At 38.2% G+C, this 18,524-nt stretch overlaps 1 protein-coding gene across 1 annotated transcript in view; it reads right to left on the reverse strand.

Annotated features, from left to right (window-relative positions):
* CTNND2 (catenin delta 2) overlaps positions 1-18,524 on the reverse strand; it is a 405,040-nt gene that overhangs the window by 21,079 nt on the left and 365,437 nt on the right. Inside the window, exons 16-17 of the mRNA XM_062568505.1 lie at positions 15,365-15,575; positions 12,235-12,319 (exon numbers count right to left, since the gene is read on the reverse strand). Of these exons, the coding sequence (XP_062424489.1) occupies positions 12,235-12,319; positions 15,365-15,575 (296 nt within the window). The remainder of the gene's footprint in view (positions 1-12,234; positions 12,320-15,364; positions 15,576-18,524) is intronic.

The following is an 18,524-nucleotide window of genomic DNA, read 5'->3' on the forward strand; positions in this document are numbered from 1 at the left end:
AAAACAAATCTGATAAGGAAACAGCTAAAAAATGAGAAACTACAGAGAATACCCCCTCACCTTCCACCCTCCCAGTTTACAAACTCTCCAGCATGCTATTTCTTGCTTCAGGTTTGATCCTGCTTGTGACTTCAATTAACAGACATTTTGCCACTCACTTAAAGCATATAGGACCAGACTTGTTTTGTCATCCTACTTCCTTATCTGAAAGCCAGCATTTTACTGGTTCCAGTATATTCATTGTAGTATTAACTGCTCCTGCAATGGTAGTAAGCTGTAGAAGTTGAATTTTTAGTAGGCAACCACTTGCAGGAATCAGTGATCTGATCCTCCATGATATTAAAAGTAGATGATACAGCAAAAACGGAAAGTGTCTGTAAGTACATAATGTAGGAACTACTTGCTTTGAAACTCAGACAGAAATTGCTTTGAGTCGTTGATGTTGCATGTTTCACAAGCTCGACCACTGCTGTCAGATTAAATGAAACATTTCTAACTGGTGCCCACCAGTGTGACATTGTCTACAGTAAAAGACAAATCTGATGTGAATTAAGTCAAGGCTCATCAGACTCACACAGGTCTGGGCAATTCTTCACTGGGAAGTTGTTGTCACGACACTAATAAGACATAACAGAAATTAGAACTGGATCAAATTATCTCCATACATTGACATATGAAAGCTCCATGTGTGACCTGACTGCAGTGAGCAACCTAAAATGATGAGGTTGAGGTGATCCTTATATGTATTTAACTAACCCTTTGAATAGGATCTTTGAAATAATGTAGTTTAAATGTTTAACAACCACTACATATATCATGAGGCTTTACAATTTGAGATTACATTATTTTGTTTAACACAAGAGAAAGAAAGAAGAAGAAATATATTCCTCGGTGATTCTCAATAGTGGAGTTCCACCAAGCTTATTGTTTCTAAGGTACTGAGGCTGGCTTCTTTTCTTCTGCCAACTGCATTACAAGGGAGGCTAAAAAACCCTCCAGGGATATACATGAATATGCAGTTTCCTAGGAGGTGCTTCCGCATGTGCCAGTGAAGTGGCTGACACCGGAATAGCAGCTGCTGAAGGACAGAAGGAGAGATGGTTGTTCTCAAAAAACGTCACTGCCTTTGAATTTGAAATTTGGTTCTTCATTTACACTGAGAGAGAGATTTAAACTAAATTTTAAATAAGTTTGTAACTCTAGATACACTCTTGGAAAAAACCCAACTAGTTTGAGATAAACTATCTATATTAAAAATAAAGGTGTTCCTTAATCCTTTTGAATTTACAAGGCCAAGTCCTAATACCATTAAATGACAACTGAAAAGGACGGTCCTCTCTAGATTTTGCTGTGTTGTTTCAGGAAGAACTTAAAAATAGCAGAGAATTCCTGAGCTATTTACATTAATCTGCTTTATGACTTACTCTGAATAAATCTGCTTTAGTTATTTTTTTATGCCAGCAGCTGAGTTGCAAACACTTAAAAACAGTATCTGGACATTTTTACTCCCACGATTTTGTCTTGTACTGCTAATACAATGGGAATTCAAGCTATGTTGTTAAAGGAGGAGGGGGAACAGTGAAGGAAATTGGTATTCTTACAACTTGGACATTAGCATTTTGCTGTTTGTGTTAAGCCCTTTGGACAGATTCTGCATTAAGTCTGCAAGTGCAAAGCTGCAGTATTTTCACTGACTTCAAGAGCCAAAGGTCTGCTGACTCTAATTCTCCTATTTCCCCTCCTCTCCCAAATTGTTACTAGTCAGGCCCTTAAAATCAACAGATATAAAACAAAGACATCAATCATCAAAGCTCATCTTAATTCTGGGATTTTAGTATTTATATTTACAGGGGTATTTCCACAGCTTATAAAAGCCATAAAATTACTTAAAACATAGACATTTACTCAAATTTGGGGCATTTAGAAATATTAGGAATACCTTGATACCTTGGATGAAAGTGCAGGGATAATTCATAGTGTATTTATGAGAGCTTAGCTGGCTAGTGGTTAGGCAAAAACACTGTTTGCTTGTCATGATGATGAAGATACTTATTTACTAATTGCAGGTTATGCTGGGAGTACAACATCTGCAGCTGTGCTGGGCTGGGAGGAAGATCGGTCCTTCTTACTTTGCATGGAGGTAACTGCAAGGAGAGGATGTGGACCCTGCTGCAAGCCAAGCCTGTCAGGTTGCCCCCAGGCCATCACAAGAGCAGTGCAGTGATTTGAGCTAATGCCAGCATACCATGGAGCAAAGCTGGCTGTGAAGGAGCGATCCCAAAGGATGGCAGAGCTGCCACTGGGGCAGCCGGGAGGCTCGCAGAGACCCTGGGCTTTCTTGCTCTGTGCTCTGTGCACTGGCAGGCTCCCTAGGTGGTCCCAGCCCTGCCTTACTATGCCAGGCAAACACCTTGGCTTAGTCTCCTATCTTGCTAGACCTCAGGACCCCAGCCACAGCAACCAATTCTGTTTCTTAAGAAGCTGGTATGAGGAATTTATATTTAGTGCAGCATGAGGGAGGGGGAGAAGAAAAAAAAAAAAAAAAAAAAAAAGAGTTCCTAGTCAGATTGACATTTACCATGGCAAAATTGTCTGGGAATGAATGAGGATTATTAAGTTTTCTGTAGACTCTTTAATAAAGTGACATTTTCAGAATCATCGGTTATCAGTGGTTAAACTCATTCTTCTGTAGATAGTACTTATAGCTTCCAGCCTCCATCTCAGAAAGCGAAGCCCATTATGCCCATTATTCACGCGTTGTCAGCATTCCACACTAAACTCATTTAAAATATTTTCTCTCCCCAGCTTTCTGTTGTCATTGCAAAGCCTGAGGTACAATATCTTTTTAAGAGCAAAATGCAACTTTTTTCTTCAAAACACCTCAGATAGCCTTGGTCAGTTCTCTCTCTTTCAAACACTTTTTTTTTTTTTTGGTAGGGTTGTCATCTTCTAGTCACTTACCTTCTACAATAATTTTAGCTCTCATCCCTTGATTTTAGCTATGAAAAGACACACAATCAGGGAGAGAGATATTAATTACTGCCAAATCTATCCAAGTGAAAAACAGCTAGACAGCCATCCCTAGTTGTTGTATATAGTGCAGCTCAGGGAGATTTCAGGAAATCACTCAAGCATTGTTCAAGCATTATTTATTGATTTCCTGTTGTGTGAGTGTGAAGATGACAAGACCTAATCTGATAAATAAAACAGCTGCAAGAAAAGGGAACTGTATGTGAGGGAAAGCATGAGGGACAGGACTTCAGACACAGCAGAGATCATTATTAATTTTGCTGATGTTAAATGCAGCTAAATAATAAACCTTTCAAACACTGCAATAAAATGAAATAAATTCATTTTTCCAAATATCACTTTCCTCCCATACAGAAATAAAATTGTTTTAATCTCTTTTACAGGAAATGATCACAGTATTTGGCTCTTAAGCCAGAACTTTTGCCCTTCTCTTATTTTCTGCTGCATAAAGTATATAAATTAGAATTTAAACTATAAGAATCACAAAAAAAAATTTTTGCTTGTAACTTGTATGCACAAAGAAAATTTACATCCACAAAAGTGTTTATGGTAATTTCTGACTTGCAGCTCACTTTTATTTCAGGTATGCAACTTAACCTGTCTTAACACGTTTATGCCCTAAAAATGCAAACTCCAGCTCTTGGTTACAAAATCTCAGGGGTCGGACAAATACTCTTCTATTTTATGCTCAGAATCAGTTTCTTAAGACTACTGCCCTTAAAAGGTCAGAAACAAATCAACATCTCTTTGATGCACTGCATGCATCAAATGACAAAATCAACCAAAACCTTCCGTAACACTTCTATTATATCTGTGAACGTAAAACCCAATAAAATCATTAGAATAAAATTTGCACAGTTGTCGCTTATCATGGTGAAGAACACAGTAGGACTAATGACACTGACTGTGATTCAGATCCATTTGAATTTTGTGCTTCCTGAAGAGTGACACTGTACCTGAAAAACTGGGGATCATTTTATTCAAATGTGGGGCTGCCTGACAACCAAAGAAGCAGTACAGTTTTTGAGGAATCAGTAGTTATCCTATCCCTGGCTTCACTTCCAAAGTTCTTGCAAAAATACACTTAAATTATAGAATTAGAGACCTGAATGATTGATACTAAGCTGTATGATTTCTAATCTTTGTATGATTTCTGTATCTTTAAACACAGACAATTTAGCAACTCAGGCAGGCAGGAAGAGAAATTCATATTCATTTTTACCAGAACACCCTCAGGAGTTCTCGCTTTAGTAAATAACAGCTTTAGTATTGTTAACTCCAATGAGAATACCCTATTGCACCAAAGTTTACAACTCTAGTTTCAGAGCATCTACAACTTTCTCTAAAAGCACTTTGCAGAACTAAAAGTAATAAAAAATAACTTAGAAACCTTCAATGAAACTTTTCATTTCTACTTTGTCCAGGAAGAAGAAGCTGAAGCTCTTTTACCAGGATGAGCTGTCTCAGCAAGTAAAGAAAAATAAAACTACTCAGAACAAAGCACAAGCACTATTAAAGAGACTCCTTTCAAAATACCAGGTTGCTTCCTCAGAGCCTGAAATGGTCGACATATTTAGGCCATATTTGTATTCCATTAACAGCCTTAAGAAGAGAAGAGGAAGCAGGTCTGGAGGTACTTCCTAGCAATTTCTTCAGCACCCGTTATTAGTTCACATGGAACATCAAGGAACTGGAAGTAAGGTATTGACATACCGGTTTAATATTTAATCACTGAAACCACGGCTGAATTTAGTCAAGCGAAACAAACGCTTTTTACCTCCGTACAGGACCCAGCTGAACTAGAATTACACTACCTTAAGCACAGCAATGCACAGCTGTGCTTAATCATTGATCATCTGCAAAAGATGATCAATGTTATGCACCACACTGTCGCAGCTAGACCATTTTCCTCTGAAAAGCAACCTGCCTTGAATACCAGAGTACTAAACGTAATCTGACACTTCCACCCTCTCTGTGCTGTTTGCATGTTCCAGGATTAGCGGAAGATCGACTGATCTGATTCACTTGCAAAACTGACAGTAGCCATCAAACATGTCAGTTTAGGTTTGCTGGGGAAAACTGTGAGTTTCCCAATGCACCTTAGTTTTTCAGTTTCTCATTTAGATTACCCACTCTCTTTACTGCAATTGTGCTTTTATCATGTCTAAACCTAGATATGCAAACATTAAGAATACAAGTTAATTAAGAATGACATTCAGCTCTGAATGCTAGAAATCATGTTCCTTGAATGATTTCTGGGAAAAAAGACTGACATGAATAAAAATGGTTTATCTCAGCAAGTATCAATAAAAGACAATGTTTTTATCTTCACATATGCACAATGACACAGACTTTTGAGTTCTTTTCTGTACTGACCATCTGAATCCAATTTAACTTTTTTTTTGCCATTAATTAATGTTATTTATATTTGTTTCCAAAATATTAACATATTATTTAACTGGATTAAAAATGTCCCAGTCCAAAAAGACACGTAGATAATTTTGTCAGGTATCCACTTTTTACTGAACTACTAAAACCTCATCTTATTCTGAGATACTGTACTTTTGAGAAGGAAAAAAGTCTGTGACCTTCCACATAGGCAAAGCCTTTCAGATTCTGGATGCCTATCCCTAAGGATATTCTTAACAAATATCTAAGGAAACTTCAGTTACATAATTCCCTTCAGAAAGAAGGCTCTAAGTCAAAGATACTGACTGCTGGGCTGCCTTTTAGATTTGCTTTTCTTCAGAGAAGTTCAAAAGGTGGAATACTTGAGAGACAGACTTTATAGAACTGCAGGATTAAATTGCTGCCTTCCAAATCTGTACGTAGTCACCTAAAAATGGGCTTGGGTTTTCAAGTGAAAAACCCCAGTGGTTCCCATAAAAGTCAACTGGAGCTCACCATCAATTCTGAGGGTGCTTTAGCATCACATATATGTATAATTCATCCTATACAACTCTTTGGACTTTTTTTTTTTTAATTCCTTTAGCACCTCTTGAAACTAGCAGGTTTGGGATACAAATGTTGTTGCCTTCCACATACCTCTTACTGATAATTTAGAAGAATCACTGCCTAACCTTGAATTTAAATGAGATGACCTCTGATGTCTTTCCTCTTCTAAGCAAATTTACTCAGAAAAAAAAATAAACTGGAAGAAAAAGCATAATCACCACATCCTGTGTGATCAGCAGAAACATGCAGATTCCTGTTTTCTCTATGCATTTTATCAGAAATAAAATACATATGTATAAATGTTTATATATGGATTTACTTGCATGTTGTATGCACGAAGCAGCTACTGTTTTGTTCTCACAATAAAGCCACACAGTTACATTTTATCAAGGAAAAAGTACGTTGGGGAAAAAACAGAATACTAGGTTAACAAATTGGAATTTTGGTACCTAAAACTCAATAGGGTCTTCTGTAAAGAATATTCAGTTGTTGTAATCTTACTACTTGTTATTATGTCCACAGGAAATCTCTTCTGCTTTTAGTAACATAAACTTTGAAAATTCGTATTTTAAGAATTTCATTGATCCTTGGACACATTAATTTTCTCTGTAGATATCCTAGTTCAGCCAGGATACTCTTAATGAAATGCACAGCTATTGCTTTTCTCTTAAAGATGGCACTGGCCTAGAAAATACAGCAAAGTGCCTGATAAAAATAAATTCCAGATGCTGTTGCTTATCAGAAATTGCCTTTCTGCTGGAAAGGTTTAGCCAGTCAACGAAGAGACTGCACATATCCTCAAAAGCCTGAGAGGAAACGGGAGGGATTGAACTTGTCCCTTGGCCTGGCATGCACTATCTTGAGAGACAGCAAAACCCTGCACATGATACGAACGCTGCTGAGATGAACGAGGTTGCTCTGGGAAGTGCAGGGAGCAGCTTTCAGTCTAGAAACCATATGGTTCAGCAAATTAAAATGTGCACTTCTGAAATGTGTTTTCTATTAAGGCATTGTTACTTTTGATCCAAGCATCTTCTGCAGAAGTCTCCTGGGTACAAATCTAAGTATGCATTAAACATAACAATTCAAAACTGGTCATTTGACAGCCAGAATACCTGGGTTTGGGAATAGATTCTGGTTTCTTGGCTCTGGGAGAGAGTATGCTGAGCGTGCTATGACCCAGACTGATGGGTAGGTGAAAATCCTCTGTCCTTCACAGAGCATGGGCCACCCACTGCCATTAATCAACCAATTAGTCAGTCATTAATCAGGTATTTGTATTTTCATAGTTATATAGAAATGGGCTCTAGACAATGCCTTTTCTGTAAAGCCATTGCAGTTTTAAATTACAGTGGAGATGCTACCTTGAATTAATCCATCCTTTTTCTAAAAGGGTGACATTCTCATCTGAAAAAGGCCTCCCCAACTTATAGAAGCAAATTAAGTCCCACTGAAAGATAAGTACAGTAAAATATATGTGTTCATGAATAATCTGAGCACACAAATAGTTCCATCAAAGTTAAATCACTTTTTTGTGGAACTATTATGCTATGGATTTGTAATTTAAATCCTTAATGTAGGGCTTAAGCTATGCACAGACATTTGCACTGGATAAATTTAACTGAAAGACAGTATCCTCTTTTAAGGATGTCTGACTGAATACATATAGCCTTACCAGAAGCAAAGCCAGGTTCTGTGTTCCAAGTCTACAGGACAGCATGACATAATTAATATTTCAAAAGAGTGAATAGGTATATTTTATTAAGAAAGGACTTCAGATTTTAGAACTACTTAACTGGAATTTTCAGGTTTATTGCTGGCAATTTTCATGGAACATTTAGCAATAAGGGGCCTTCCCACAGAGTCATCAGTTTATTATTCTGAAAGTCACGTGAAAAGAGAGTCCTCTTCTAGTTCCCGCCTGGCTTAACTGCTTTTAAGGCCTCAAGCAATTCTAAATATCTTTTCCAGCCAATGACAGACAAGGCCATCTTCAGAGTCCCTATTTCCACTTCATTAAACGCTTGTCACAACACTCTGCCTGCTCCAAATGGCACAGCACACAGTGAAGGACAATTGCCTCTAATAGCCTCCCCAATTTCAAATAATTGGTTGTATTTTTATTCATATGGTAGGTGAACAGGACAAACTTTTCTATTATTCTATGCAGAACACAAACCTATGAGAGTAAACAGAAAAAAATTACTTCTACAAATTCATTGTGATTTCTACTTACATCCTGGATGACAGAATAAAGGCAAACATAATGAGAGAATGTGAATGGGTATTTTGTTGTAGCCTAAGTGGTTAGGCAAGGCAAACTAATTGATAGCAAACATTCTTCCTGACAGTTTCTCCTGCTCTTTAGTACTACATGCACTTAACACTTATTGAAGCTTGTTCTTAGCTAATAAACTTTCTTCCCGGTTAGCTTATTTAGTCCCCCTTTGTGCTCATCCCTTTTGCTCCGGGGTTTGGTAATATTCGCATGTGTAAACTTCCTCATGCAATTTAACAAGCTGCTTGCATTTAAGAGCACTTGCTTATTTTCGTGAATAATGAGATAGACAGCATCTACCACCTGTGGCTAACAGAAATCTGCTCTTTTATGGTCACAGTCACATCTTCCGAGGTATCCCCACATTTTCAGTTAGCTAACACACTACAGGCTACAGTGAGATCCAGTGTTCCCCACGTGGAAAGAGATGTCCCCAAAGAATCACCACAGCAGCTCCTTTCGCATTCTCTACGTGGCTAAAAATAATGGAACATTATAAGCTGCATTTAATTCTCTCACTGACTCTGCAGGTTCACCAAGACACTTGAATAGCAGTGGTGTACTAGGTGTCTGCGGGTTAACCCAGACACCTCCCCTATCTCCTCACCCCCCAAAAAACATGGGAAAAAGGAAGATATTTACTTTTCAAGATTTAGAGGAGAGGACCATGAATTTAGAGACTGGACTTCAAGTGCTTTAAGGAGCACAGTGAAATGTTCACTTTTTTGAATTTCTCCCACTCATTCTTACTGCACTGATAATTCATAGCTTGTTATCACTCCACGGTTTTCCTGAAATAGTACTAGTTGCAGATAAAGTTGAGAATCTGCCAACTAGGACAAAACATCAGAGTAGTAACTTTGCTGTAGAGCAGAAGAGAACCCTGACATCTGAGAGAAGAGAATTCCCCCAAGTGATGGATGGCTGACAACTCCCTCACCTCAAGACTAAATTTATTGCTTTACCTTGTTCTGCCAAGCTTCTTTCTTTAATTTTAGCAATGGGAAACATTTATGCTTTTAATAACTTTTTCTTGTTGGACTTTGTTGAGATTGTGCCAAAGTAACCATACCAGACAGTGAAATTCTCTATTTTTCCAAAACACAAGCCTACAGTGTGTGGCAAACAATGTCACCTCACTCACAGATCTGAACATCGACTTGACATTTACCTTCTGTGCGTCTTCCATTCCAGTTGAGTCTAACAAGTCAGTGTGTCCCTTTAAAGCCACTACACAGCGATCACCTGGAAATCCCAGAACCTATCGGTGGAGTGTACCAAGCATGCCACAGCTCTGCAAACACAGTGCATGAGGTGTTGTGGGCTTACAGAGCTTTCTGAAACCAAGACAACAAAGCCAACACCTCCTCCTTAACAAGTGCAGCTCAACTTGCGGGATGGTAGAGGTATCTCCTTATCATTCTCCTGAGCTAGAATAGCTGCAGTCTCTGCCTAAGCATGCCTTTTAGAGAACGAAAAGATATTTGAAAAGAGATACCAACAGCTCAAAGAAAAGTGCAACACAGTATTTCTGCTTCAGCTAGCAACTGAAGAAAAGTAACACATAAACCTTCAATCTTTCTTTTTTATAGGTTCTTGGGAATCCCAGGATATAGCAGATGCTGTAGACTATGCAGCTTATCTCCTCAGTAAAGTTCAACTGGTTGCAAAAGTCCCAAATCTTGCTTCTGAGGCCTTACAGAAAGGTCCTAAGAAATCAAGAGTCTTCTCATTGCTTTCCCTGGGTGCCCAGCCCATTCAGCTCATGCAGAGAAGTTCATGGGTGCCAGGACTCTGAGCTTTGGCTGTTGGAGCTCCACTGCTTGCAAGGATAGCTCCGCACACCTTCTTTGCCCTTCTACCTGAACAGAGCCCTATGGGCTAGGCTGAACCTCCATCTCCAGAAACACTTTTATCTCTAGCTTAACTTGGTTTGCCACATTTCATTTTCTATTCCTTCTATTTCCCTTCTTTGTGGAATAGTTTTGCAGTTTTTCACGGTAAAAACCTGGGTAAGACCTTAAATTTTTATCTTTTCAAAATACATTCTTTGTATTTTTAGCTAGCACCTTGAAACAGAGTACATTGATTTGGCCGATGAAGTTAACTGAGCTGCTGCAGCTGCTGCTGCAGTTTTTGGCACTGAACGGCCCAGAAAAACAGGCGATGCCTGTCAGACAGAGAGTGACACAATGAAAATTGTGCATGTTACTATTCTTTTAAAGCAATATCTTAGCTGAAGCAGACACCCTGAAATCTGCAGATTTTTAAGTTTGACCTTTTTTTTTTTTTTACACAACAGCTGATTTTGACAGTGTTAGAGGCTGTGTAATTTAGGTTTCACTACATAGGCATATTAATGTTATAGCCTTGGTTAAAGCTGAAGAGCTTACCCAGCCACGACAGGCACCAAGCTTGCAGGAAGCATTTGATATCCTACTTAGGGCAACTCCGCTAGCGGCAGCAGCTGGGGGACTAGTTCCTGACTCCTGCAATTACCTCCGCTTCACAGCCAGCAGTTTACTTGCGAGTGCTGCAAATAAGAAATTGGTACCTAGGCACTTCTTGGCTTTTAGTTCTCTCACATATGTGGCAAGTCATAAGGTGACTTACCACACTGGTCCTGAACTCTAGATGAACTTTCTGTCAGCGCAGTTTATATTCTGCCAGAGATGACAGATGATCACTATTGTCCCTGCAGTAAATGTATTATTTTCTTTCTTCATTTATAGAAAGGATAATACCTCTAGTCTTGTCCTCTCTCCTTATCTACCCTACTGTAACCACGTAACTCTAAAATATACCACAGTTCAAACTATTTGGTTACACTGTTCCCGAAATGGTAAAAGATAAGTGCTGCTGCTTCTTCTGTGATACCTGTCATTTGCCTGTGTTACAATACAAAATTGTGCCTCTCTGAACGCCACCAATTCTCTAAAAGTAATTGTACAGCTATTTTGGGACATATGAAGAAATTGCTGATGGCTATGCAATGGGATTTACCTGCACTTCACAAAAAGGTTGTGCAAGAGTAGGATGCTGCAAAGTGCTGATCATATTATAGTGGCTGTACATTCATTCATTTTTAATGACCTAAGTATTTTAATGGGACAAAATAAAGACTGTACTGACCAAGTATACTTATATTACATAACTATCCGCATTACTGGTAAAAGGCACAGTTTTGTAATTTTCATATTGCAAAAGCATACTTTTCCCAACATTAGTGAAAAACAGACATCCAGCATAACAGTCAGCCTACTATTTTCAAATTTAATAAATATTATGACTTCATAAAGATTATTGTATGTCTTTCAACAAACATGAGCATTACGGCGACTATTTGAATGTTTGTGACCTCAGAACACACTCTTCATGCATGCAAGTACTGAGTACCCAAGTATGCCTAATATGTAAGAACATTACCAGGCTCCCTTTGGCAGCTAATAGGATGTTTTTTACATAGCACTATTTCACACACAATCAGTAAGGTTGGAAGGGATCTTTGGAGAACATCTAGTCCAACCTCCCAAGGATTTCCTGGTGCTGGTTCCACTGGGGCTTGAACCCAGGACCTTCAGCACATAAAGCAGATGTGATAACCATACCCAAAAGCCATACAGCATATAATTATATCATGATGGAGTAACCCCAGAAACTGCTTTTCCACTGCATGTATAGATAGCCAAAAGGTTGGAAATGAGTCAGACATTGCAAGAACCTCCAACCAGTACTTTCTTGTAAAAATTTATTTGAAAATCAAATTCACAACTCTTTTTTAACACTGCACATTTTTATCAGCTACTTTTATATTAAAAGTAGAAATGGGAGCAAAATCTTATTGCTCCAAGTATCCAAAATTTTAAACTCTAGGTGAATTTCCAGTTCATATTAATGTTTTGTCTGAAGTCTCTTAGCCCCTAAATTTGCCATATAAAAAAAAGACAAATCTAGAAAAAATCAAGCCTTACCTTCTTGTAGAGACTTCTCAGGTCTCTGTACTGCCACATACTATTGAGGACCTGAGATGCTGCTTTCACCACTTTTGGCGAATGCCTGTTATATACATATATTAAAAAGAGAGAGATGATAGAGAGAAAGTGAGAAAGAGACTGTTAAGCACAAGACTTCATTCAACCCAATTTTCAGATGCACTGCTATGGATTTAAACCCACAATTAAAGTTGTGTTATCAAAGCACTGTAAGATCTTTTGTTTGGCATCTTGGAGATCAATAAGGTTTTAAGGAAGAATAATACACATTCTTTCTACATTACTAATTGTCCATTACAATTGATTCAGTGAGGAGCAATATGTATATTCCTCAGTACCCTGAGAACAAGGATTCATGCTGAGAACATGACAAGAGGAACAGGAGAGGCAGCAAAAGAAAATTGCTGAGAACCCAGCTGGTATAAAGTACATTATGAAGATGTCCTGGCTACAACTTTTGGCATAAGGGACAAGAATTTATAGCCAGTTTCTTTCTCTATACACTGCCAAACTTTAAGTCATGACAGAGTGCTCAAAGTATTAAATGCCTCTTACCAGTGGCCACCAGATGGGTGATGAGCACAATATTTGCAGCTGCCAAGTAGTCAAGATGCAGAAATACAGCTGATTATACACAGATATCACAAATTTCATCTGGAATCCAAGTCTGGACTTGTATCTTGCACTAACCATTACACATGAACAACGGCAATCATTCGTGTTAAGAGACATATATAACTTCACATGAAGGCTTTTCAGGGAGCATTTTTCAGGGCGTTTCCCTTTTTTCAGGGAGTTAGGTCCTGTTATATTTTGAGGCCTCTCTGCAAAGGGCCACAGGTACACTGACAGCAAAGCTGTAAGATAATGTTGATATCATTGATTCAGTTGACTCAGTTTGATTCAATTGATTCAGGTGATTCAATTAACTTATACAATATTCTCCTAGTAATTTATCTGGTACTTTTTTTTCACCCAGAGTACAGCTGTGGGTGGGTAATTAGTGAATAAATAGGAATTTGTTGAACACTTTCAAGCATAATCGTTTGCATTATACGCCCAGCTGTACTGGCTAGTGGGGTGCTGGTAGTACGGAGTAACCAGGAAGATACCGGTGCCAATCGCGCTGTGAGTCCTGAGGAGAAAAAGGAACCCTGAGAAGTCCGAGGTTTGGCCAATATGAGCTTAGGTACATCAGTTTTATCACATGGTCATATGGGGAAAGCGCTAAAGCCCTGGGCAAGCTCCAAAGGGCTAGCTGGGCCACTCTGACGGGCCTGCCCTTGATCGGCTTATGTCCTAGACTCCTAGGAGGATGCACAGCCAGGCCCCTATCCTGCACTTGCCGAAACAGATGCATCACTCCAGGCAAGTTAGAGTTATATTTAAGGGTTCTATTTAATCAAACTGAATATGCCAGGATTTCCTATCAGACCATCGACTAGCGATTTTGGTTTTTAAATAATGGATTTCCTATACGAAATCAAACCAAAGCAATGGTGCCAAATAGTAACATTTCTGAAAGGTGAAACAAAATTCTCTTTTAAGATGAGCATTTGTATCACTGTGAGTTGACAGATTTTTCTTGTTGTAGAACTGTGTAACCTGTAATAGCAACAATGCAGAACTATAACTCAAAATACTTTAGAGGAGAGACAAGTATCATGATTTTGGAGGGAATTTTGGAACTGGATGGCTAAATACTGTCACTCAACATAGGCATCTCTTTCAAAGCTATCAGGTACAGTTAGACAGGGAATTAGATACTTTGATCCTCCTAAAATTGCCCATGATACTTTTAAAATTCTAGACTCAATAGGCATTAATAATCTCTGCCAGATACTGTACAGGTAGACAGATGTATTATTCTGATCAAAGAAACATTCAGCTTAAGAGAAATGAATATGAAGCTGCTTCCAGAATCAGTACGTCTGATCTAGTAAAAAAAAAAAAATCAAATTTTAGATAGATTTAATTATAATAAAAAGTGCAAGTTAAGTACATTATCAGAGCATGGGAGCTCACACAAGTGGAATCACCTACTTTCTTACACAGTTACTTCTTACCTCTTACAGTGAGAATGTTTCAGTAACAAATTTGGTATGAAAAGAAAGAGTGACAACAGAGGAAAAGAAATGTGATTAAATTACACTGGCAACATGCTGATCACATAGGCCAGCCTAAGGTCTCACACCAAATGTAGGGTGCATAAATCTTTCCTTCAGGTTATGGCCTGGCTTTGTGGGGCTCTTCTAGAGCTCTAATGCTGCAGTAGGCTGTGTGCTGGCAGCTTCAAGGTGGTCGACCAGTGGGAGCTTTTGTGCACTACAGTGGAGCCTTTTTGGTTTCAGCTGACCTAGTTGCATTGCACTACACTTCTGCAGGTAGACAAATATGAGAACCAGGCTATCTGTTTTAGGTAAAAGAAGGATAAAGAGTGAACTCTTTGTGCAGAGTGCGTATGCAGGAAAATGGACAATATGAAACCACAGCTGCTCTGAAAATGTCCCAATTGTGTCTAAGATTTTTGCGTGTTTTGGAGCCTCACAAAGTAGGCTGCAGATATTGTAATGCTCTCTCAGAAGCAAGATATTTGGAAAATTCTTGGATCCATTTTTTTTACTACATCCCACACAATAGTATGTAGCAAGCCAGTGTCTGGGAAAGGGGGATAAAGAGGGATAGAGACTTTATGTTCTTCACGCTCCAAACAAGTGGAGCAGTAACATAACCTGTGTGAGATTCCTTCCTTTCACAGGATCCCTCCATCTGCATGTCACTCTTTCTGCAGAGTGGATACAAAAGCTCTAATACCTAATGTCTCCTACCTAAAGCTTATAAGGATCTTCTGGAAGTGCTTAGAGGTAGCAGCTATTGTAGATAATTACTCTTCCTTAAATTGCACATAACTGCTGGAAGTAGATCAGAAATAAACCACAGCAGAGACTTTTGCTATTGACATTGTCTGCTTCTTGCCACCTTTCACACTGGGTTTCTGATGGAACTAAATTATTCTACTCATGACTGCATGGAAGAGGCAAACACATTCAGCACTAATGATAACTACTGGAGAGGTTACAAAAGGTGCGAGGTGATTTGCGAAACATACTTGTCTCCTTTACTCTTAGATATGCCAACCAGTTTCTCAATGCCGCCTGCGTCTCGTAAGGCCTTGGCATTCTCCATGTTTTTGGTGATGACTTCGTGCAGAGTGCAGCAAATGGCAGTAACGGTGTCATCAGACATGGCCTTGCTTGCCGAGCTGTTGCTGTTGTTAGTGCCTGGCAGTCGGTGGACCAGATCCCTCATGGCATACTTGCCTTTGTTGAAAGAAAATGAAGAGACAATTCAGAAGATGCACTGCAAAAAAGGGTGATGGAGAAGTACAGGGAAAACATGCACACTCTACTAGCACCATTTTTATCGCGTCATTTAATCTAATTGGCTACTGGTATTATTTTGTAGCAAGCCACATTTATACAATATGGAAGCACTTCACACATTAGGGAATCTGTTAGTACTTCCATATTACATCAGTTGGAGAACTCAGGTATGGGCTACATCATGTCTTTATGAGAATGAAACAATGACAGCAAAAGCCAGGTATACGTATAAAGATAACCTGAATGATATCACAACTTGCAGAGCTTGGCATATCCTCATCTCCCACCACAGAACTCATAGCTCAAGTTACTGTAAATAAAATGTGCACTGGTTGTTAAAAACACTACCACGCATGTAAAGCCAACAAAATTGTTCTTGGTGGGGAAGTCTTCTCTGAAGGACCAGTTTTACCATGAGTGAGTAATTCTGTATTATGTGCAGTAATTTAAATAGTTTTCTTAGTGCTTCTCTGACTTTATTGCGTATTTAAAGCTCATAGATGCTATTGCACTTTTCAGCTCAGACTTAGTTGTATGCATGGTACTGACTAGAAGGAGAGCCTTTCTGATATTTAGTGGGAGTTTATATATAATATAAATATATAATATATAATATAAATATATAATATACTCTATATAATACTAGCTGCCAGAATTCAAAATCTTCTAAAACAAAAGAAACAATGCATTTTTAAGATGGTCACATTGAACTGAAGATGTGAAAAAGAAATATTGTGGTTATTACATTTTTTTCATGCTTAAATGAACGAAGAAATTTTTGAAAAGTTGCACCTGAAAGTAACGTAATACTTGTGAAAGTGACAGATGAGCAGTTTTGAGAATTTATTTGTATATACATATATATATATATGTATATATAAATATATAAATGTAGGGCAGGTTTGGCCCATGCAGCAGAACCTTCCAACTCTGCTATACGAGGAGCCTCACACCACTTATGGAGGGTCACTATTGTTGTAAAATGGCAGCTCCATCTTTCATCATGCTGAAGACAGGAACAGAGAGGAGAAGGGCCCAATGAAGTGGTTGCTGAGGTCAGTGAAATAATTCTGATTCACTCTCAGTGCAGCTGTACTAGGGATTTGCATAGAGCAATCATCATGAGAGTATATCATTCAGGAAGAGAAAGACAGGAAAGTTAAGAAAAATAAATATAATTAGTAACCTAATCTACATCCTATTTCATGAACGAAACATAATCAGGCATGATTATTATATATAATATGATAATATAATCAAAGACTTTTTTGATAGCATTTAGAAGTTCAGATAAATTAGTATATGAGTACTTATTAAAAATTTTATTTTGCAAGTCATATATGCAGTTGTGTGTCCACATTTGAAAGAAGAGATAAGAGGAAAATCACATTTTTAAACTATAAATGTTAAATTATTTTTACTTATAATGTTGCTTGCTGTGGGCTTGCCATATTTCTATAGCCAGTCATTTGGAATAGGACATTCATAGGACAAAGACAACTGAAAATCTCTGTACTAGAATATTAAACCTAAAGATTATCAAATTCATTCTGTGATCCAATGTGAGATCTTAGGAATTACTCACTTTATATCATGCAAAAACATTTCTGATTATAAAAAACAAAGCTTCACCAACAAAATGTGTGCAGCAGGATTTGAATCTTACTGGTGTGCTGCAATTCAGATAGGACTTTTGTGTTCAAACATTTTTATTTCTTTGCACTTAATATTTGTTTAATCAGTTATTTGCATTATTAGTTTTTTCAGCACTATGTTAATACCAGATGTAGTGGAGCATAATACATTTTTTTCAGAAATTGTTTGTTTGAGCAAATTAAAATTTTTTCCCCTACAAACATATGAAACACCTTTCAAGAACAGCCTGAAATGCTGTTACATTTGCATGTTTTCTCTGTGTAACATTAATAGTTGCTTATCACTTTCAGTGATTACAGTAATATGCAGTGTATACTAAATCAAGCTTTTCTATCCCCCCAATAATTTGTAGAATGCAATTTGTCGCAGCCTTTATTCTTCTAATGCAGCTTCAACCACTGGTCACGAGTATAGACAAGTAAGTCAGCTCAGGAAGACTTTCTGCTTTACTCTTCACACTTATCCAAAAGAGACCAATATTCCTTCTTCTAGTACCCGACAATAGAAATTGCAACAGAGCATCGCACAATTTCAGTCTTCTGATGGAGCCACATGATCATTCCTTTAGCAGCCAAAGACTATGTTTCTTTGCAGTGAGCACAAAAAGATGTGGATGGCTGCCCTGAGCAGGCTTCTCTTCTCACACTGCCCTGGTATTCCAGGCAACAATATTCATGTCCATGGACACACAAACCTAGACGCAAAAGCGTCTTCTAATAAGAAGTAAAAGTTTGGGGGCTGTCATGAAAGGCTCGGTAGAAAAACTAAAATAAATGCAATCACATGCGGTATAAGCGTTCTGGACATGTTAACACTCAGCAGTTCTAATATTTCTGCTGTGCACACGCATAACTGAAGCATGAGTAGATCAAATCAGTCTTAGACACTCCAACTCAACCTCCAAGCTAGGTTTTTTATATGTAAGATATAAGTCTAGGATAGTCCAGCATCCCTATATTTTGAGTAGCTGTAGTAATTCCTGTTCAGTAATACCATTCAATTCGTAATTAGCTACATATTTAATCTAAATTACACTCTGAGTTTTCAGGGTTTCTTGCTACATATTGCATCAAACTTGGCCTTTGGCTAGAAAGTGCCCCAAGACTCAGAGCGCACATTTTGTAGATTAGAATCTCGCCAGGGTATTGTGGTGGTTGTACAAGCTCATTCCGAGTTTGGAGAATCCCCTCACGGCAACGTCCGTTTGGGCCACTGCTTTCCTAGGGCTAA

Source organism: Rhea pennata, chromosome 2, assembly GCF_028389875.1.
Source record: "Rhea pennata isolate bPtePen1 chromosome 2, bPtePen1.pri, whole genome shotgun sequence".
Lineage (NCBI taxonomy): Eukaryota > Metazoa > Chordata > Aves > Rheiformes > Rheidae > Rhea > Rhea pennata.